At 52.6% G+C, this 6,045-nt stretch overlaps 1 protein-coding gene across 1 annotated transcript in view; it reads left to right on the top strand.

The window, feature by feature from the left end:
- Nucleotides 1-6,045, top strand: part of SUSD4 (sushi domain containing 4) — a gene marked incomplete at its 3' end in the record, with an annotated part of 72,567 nt that overhangs the window by 48,392 nt on the left and 18,130 nt on the right. The window contains exon 4 of the mRNA XM_005866508.2: nt 5,527-5,715. Within this exon, the coding sequence (XP_005866570.1) occupies nt 5,527-5,715 (189 nt within the window). The remainder of the gene's footprint in view (nt 1-5,526; nt 5,716-6,045) is intronic.

Here is a 6,045-nt window from a genome sequence, read left to right as displayed (position 1 = left end):
GGCATGTGCCCTTGACCTGGAATGGAACCGTGACCTCCTGGTTCAGAGGTCGACGCTCAACCACTGGGCCACACCGGCTGGGCCGTACACCAGATTTAAAGTTTAAATGGGAACTAGGCAGTTCGTTAGCATGTTGGATGTCTCCCCTACTGGGAAAACGCAAGTAGGGTAAGAGTTACGAGGCTCAGAACTGGGCTGTGGACACGGTGATGAACTGCTGTGTACTTAATGGAAGTAACAGAACATTTGTACTTATTTCAGTGGTGGTGAGAATATATTTCAAGCCAATCTTACAGCAGCTACTTTCTCTTAATAATGCTATCCCTTTTTATAATGCATGAGGAACAGAAAAATAATCAAATTCTAATTCCGTCCAGACCGCACGGTGAATATTTATCCTCTCCCGTGTGTGTGTGTGTGTGTGTGTGTGTGTGTGTGTGTGTGTTTAAATTAGCCCGGACTGACATGCAGGGCCCTGTTTCTGCAACTCAGCCCTCGGGGTCGCATTAATTCTGATTTTTGTTTTTCGACACGTGACTCGGACCGAAGGACCGAGAAGCCCAATGCATAATTCAGAGTTCGAGGTCGAGGGAGGGCAAGCTTACTCGCTCCAAAGTCACTAGCTCGTTCCAGTCGAGACGGATGTTAACTTGGTGCTTGGGAACCGTAGCCGGCAGGCCCTGACATTCCTTCGCGCGCCCCGTGGTAGGAGATCGATCATTTTCTTATGAGTCGCGGCCTAAGAGTCACGGCCCCGTAAGAAACAAAGGCTTCGGATAGCGACAGAGGCAGCCCCCCCTCGCGCTCCGTGGTGTTAGCGTGTTATATGTCACATTTTCCAAGGAGACACGTGGTTCATTTACACTTTCAGAGACAAATCCACAAAGCCAGCAGCTTGCTCCCAGGTGGGCCCCTCGGAGTCATGGCGAGAAAGTGACCTTGGACTCTGGCCACTTCTTGCTTTGATATTTTCTATTTGTTCTGCTCTTTCTATTTCCTTTTATGTCACTTAAATATAATACACTTCTTTTTAAAAAATATATATATATATTTTTTTATTGATATCAAAGAGAAAGGGAGAGGGAGAGAGAAATAGAAATATCAATGGTGAGGGAGAACCCTTGATCGGCTGCCTCCTGCACGCCCCCCACTGGGGATCGAGCCCGCAACCCAGGCATGTGCCCTGACCAGGAATCGAACCGTGACCTCCTGGTTCATAGGTTGATGCTCAACCCCTGAGCCATGCCGGCGGGGCTACAATACGCTTCTTTAGGAGCCCTTTTTGCCCACAAAAGGCTGTCTGTCCCCTGCTCTGCTTGGCCACTCTGTCCCTCCCCTCCACCGCCCCTTACTCAAACCTCAGCCAAAACATGGCTTGTGGAGTTCTTGGACAACAAAAGAGCTGGCCGGCTGCTCTTGGGAGGCCTGGTTCCTCAAACATCAGTGTGACCCACAGCCCCCCTCCTTCCTCCTCAAAGCCCTGTCCCCACAGAGGCGGTGCCCCTGCTCTGTGCCCGCCCTCCCCTCCACCCCCTGGCCCCACTGATGCCCCGGCTTCCTTAGGCTGCCCACCCGCCCAGGCATGGCACGAGCGATAAGGACTCGGGCTGCCTTAGACAGCCTGCCACCCCTCGAGCCCCCAGGGCGGGGGTATAACCAGCCCTGAGAGTGCCATTTGCTCTGTCACTTTTATCTGCACCTGTAGATCCAGGAGCTAACGCCCGAGGAGCCTTCTCTCTAGTCTCTAGACGTGCAAACAGAAACCCTCTTGAATCATTGAGTGGAAGCCCGTTTCTCCCTGTTACATTGAGACAGGCTGTTCCCAACCAAGAGGGCACATCTCCTCCGATCAACTGCACGAGTCAGAACCCCTTCCATCTCCTTCTGGGGCGAGGGGAGGGGCTGCTCCAAGGCCACTGTTTTCCGTGGGAAACTTGTGTTTCGGAGAGCGGTGTCCCCACGCCTCCTGCTCACGGTGAGTCAGGGGAGTTCTTACTTAGGGGAAGGCAGTTAACCAAGCGGGGAGCTTAGCACTATAGTGCACATTGGTCTAGGTCAGGGGTGGGCAACCTTTTTGTGAGTGCGTGCCCAAACCAGCAAAATCTCTGACTCAGAATTCTTCTGCGTGCCAACCCTAATTTTTTGAGAACATGTTACGCCTACTTGATATCTCTTAAGGTGTACGTATGTGAAGAACCTTGAAGAAATAATAAAATTCATTCGAGCGACAAAAACACAGTATATGATGATGAACAATAAATTTATTTTTTAATGTATTCATGTACACTGATGGTCCGACAGAAAACTTTATGACTCCGTTTGATATTATCAGTGGGACTTTTGCTGCTGCATCACTGATGACAGAGATTTTACATCAGGTTTGTATTTCGTGACCTTCAGAGATATGCACGAGCTACTACTTTCATCCGTCAGGCTACTCCTATGACGAGACTTAACAAAATTCATCACTGAGAACAAAGATTCACCATTGTAAATGGGAGATTATAAGAGAGGGTTTCGCGTGCCAGCAAAAGTTACTGGCGTGCCATGTTTGGCACGCGTGCCAGGGGGTGCCCACCCCTGGTCTAGGTCTTTTTTTGTAGAGGGGCCTTGAACATCCGCGGATTGGGGTATCCTCGGATCTGGGTATCCACGGGGGTCCTGGCACCAATCTCCCCTGTAAAAGGGCCAACTGAACTTCTTCAGGGGTCAAGCTTTACGTGGATTTTCAGCTGCGTTCGGTCCAGCGGGTCTAGGTCTTTTTTTGTAGAGGGGCCTTGAACATCCACGGATTGGGGTATCCTCGGATTTGGGTATCAGTGGGGGTCCTGGCACCAATCTCCCCCGTATACCGAGGGCCGACTGAACTTCTTCAGGGGTCAAGATTTACATGGATTTTCAGCTGCGTTCGGTCCAGCACCCCCCACCCCAGGTTGTTCAAGGTCCACTGTCCACTCCCCCAAAGGAGGCGTGGGTACCATCTTGGGTGCCAGCTATGCCCAGAGGCTGTTGTTCAAGGTCCACTGTCCACTCCCCCAAAGGAGGCATGGGTACCATCTCGGTGCCAGCTATGCCCAATAGGTTTACTTGTTCGAGGATGAATTTGCTTATCTTATTCTCACTTACTGATTCCTTTACCCCCCCGGCCTCCCCACCTCCCCTCACACATTTCACTTTTGTGAACCTTGTCAGCTCAGAAAACAAAGCAAACAAACAAACAAACAAAAAACAATAATCGTGTAAGGCCCAGGGGACGGCCGGAAGGGAAAACAAAACAAACAAACAAACAAACAAACAAAAAATAGTCCTGTAAGGCCCAGGGGACGGCCGGAAGGCAGGGCTGAGCCCACGCAGCTCAGATCCGGTCCGTCCTGAGCGCAGGCTGGTGGTGGTGGGGCGTCTGCTGGGTCGGTGCCATCACGGAGCAGAGCAGGGCCCCCCCAGAGGGAGTTCCTCCTGAAGTTCTGCCCCGATACCCAGACCCCCTGTGCTGGGGCGAGTACCGGAGCCACTTGCCGAGCAGCAGGCTCTTGGATGCTCCGTGTAAAACATCTAACAGTCCCTCGGAGAAGGGCTCCGGCAGCTGGTGGGATCTGTCCCTGGTGATTGGAAGGAACGAGGTGTTTGCGTGACACAGTATTTGCTTCACGCACAATTAGTTCTCGCCGGGAAGCGAGGCCGCTCTGCGGGGTCGTTAAACCCTCCAGTGACGCCGCCGCCGAGGCCATGAGACGTCCCACAGTCACCGCGATGCCACGCAGAACGGAATCCGGGCCGGGGACGTCCCCGGGGCTGCTCGGGCTTCGAGACAAAAAAGGCAGCGGGTGTTTTTAGAGAAGTAGGAGCGTGGCATCGGGGCTCAGTCCATGTGGGGAGCACGCAGGTTCCCGGGGTGCAGTCTCACCGCTGCGGGGTTCTTGGGGCTGGTCCCCGCCTCAGGGATGCGAATCCTCGTGCCCACGCAGACCCCCCGTCTGGGTCTTTCTCAAGTTTGCAAACCACCGCCCCACGGGGTGCCTGGCCTACTTCACACCCAGCACAACGGGCTTTTCACAAGTTTCATCTCATCACGCAGGCATCGGTGCCGTGTTCTGCGAGGGCGGAACAGAGTTCGCGTCCCAACCTCCTCGGCACCCCACCGCTGTCGTTGAAACAGCAACGTGTCCTTTTCCTCCGTGGCACTCGGTGGTTGTCAGCCCTGACGGCACGGCACGCTAGGATTACTTGGGGAGCTTTCTTTTCTTTTCTTTTTTAAAAATATGTTTCATTGATTTTTTACAGAGAGGAAGGGAGAGGGATAGAGAGTTGGAAACATCGATGAGAGAGAAGCATCAATCAGCTGCCTCCTGCACACTCCCTACTGGGGATGTGCCTGCAACCAAGGTACATGCCCCTGACCGGAATCGAACCTGGGACCTTTCAGTCCCCAGGCCGACGCTCTATCCACTGAGCCAAACCAGCCAGGGCTACTTGGGGAGCTTTCAAAGCGATCGAGCCCTAGCCAGTTTGGCTCAGCGGTTAGAGTGTCGGCCTGAGGACTGAAGGGTCCCGGATTTGATTCTGGTCAAGGGCACATGCCGGGGTTGCAGGCTCGATCCCCAGTAGGGGGCGCGCAGGAGGCAGCCCATTAATGACTCTCATCTCTCGATCCCCAGTAGGGGGCGTGCAGGAGGCAGCCCACTAATGACTCTCATCTTTGATGTTTCTATCTCTCTTCCTCTCCCTTCCTCTCTGAAATCAATAAAAATATATTTTTTAAAAAAAGAGATGGGGGTGCCCAGGCTGAACACCAACCCTGGGTGTTTAGTAAGTTTCCCCCCTCCTCACTGCTCCCCACTCCTCCCATTCTCTAGACCAGTGATGGCGAACCTTTTGAGCTCGGCGTGTCAGCATTTTGAAAAACCCTAACTCAACTCTGGTGCCGTGTCACATATAGAAATTTTTTGATCTTTGCAACCATAGTAAAACAAAGACTTATATTTTTGATATTTATTTTATATATTTAAATGCCATTGAACAAAGAAAAATCAACCAAAAAAATGAGTTCGAGTGTCACCTCTGACACGCGTGTCATAGGTTCGCCATCACTGCCCTAGTGCCATTTGCAACTGTAAAATCAAATTTGCACATCACAAATAGAATAGGCAGGTCGATAAGGAGTCTGAACTTCATAAAAAAACATATCTTATTGATTTCAGAGAGGAAGGGAGAGGGAGAGAGAGATGGACACATCAATGAGGAGAAAGAATCATGGATCGGCTGCCTCCTGCACACCCTGTACTGGGGATCGAGCCTGCAACCTGGGCATGTGCCCTTGACCGGAATCGAGCCGTGACCTCCTGGTTCCTAGGTCGACGCTCAACCACTGAGCCACACCAACTGAGCAGGAATCTGAACTTTTAGGACCATGGTGTTCATGGCTCAGAGGCCACGGTTAGGGTGGGGGAATCCGAGAGCGGGGTTTATCCCTTGGGTGGACAGAGACAACCGACTAAGACTTCCGCCTTTCGCTCTCCCTCTCCCCAGGCTGCCTGAGGCCACTGGCCTCTTCCAACGGCTACGTGAACATCTCCGAGTTCCAGACCTCCTTCCCGGTGGGCACGGTCATTGCCTACCGCTGCTTCCCGGGGTTCAAGCTCGAGGGGTCGGAATATCTCGAGTGCTTACACAACCTTATCTGGTCGTCCAGCCCACCGCGGTGCCTTGCTCTGGAAGGTAACACCTCTCGCGCTTCTGGAAGGTGAATGTGGGATGATTAGAGCGGGTGTCTCCATGGGAGGTGCAGAGCGGAGAACGATGGCCAATGGCCGGCCCTAACTGTTCACTAAAGACACCCTGCTGGCCTCCATTCTGAGCCGAGGCAGCAAGCCCGCTCGTCTGCCACGAAGCCACACTTATAACCAGACATGACACCTGCTTCCCCTACCCCCGTCCTCGTCCTTAAGCTTAAGCAGTGGTTCTCAACCTTCCTAATGCCGAGACCCTTGAATACAGTTCCTCATGTTGTGGTGACCCCCAATTTCATTGCTACAAATTGAACATCAT

The sequence above is a fragment of the Myotis brandtii genome, unplaced genomic scaffold (assembly GCF_000412655.1).
Source record: "Myotis brandtii unplaced genomic scaffold, ASM41265v1 scaffold231, whole genome shotgun sequence".
NCBI lineage: Eukaryota > Metazoa > Chordata > Mammalia > Chiroptera > Vespertilionidae > Myotis > Myotis brandtii.
The sequence above is the reverse complement of the archived record's forward strand: the minus strand, read 5'-3'. Positions and strand labels throughout refer to the sequence as shown.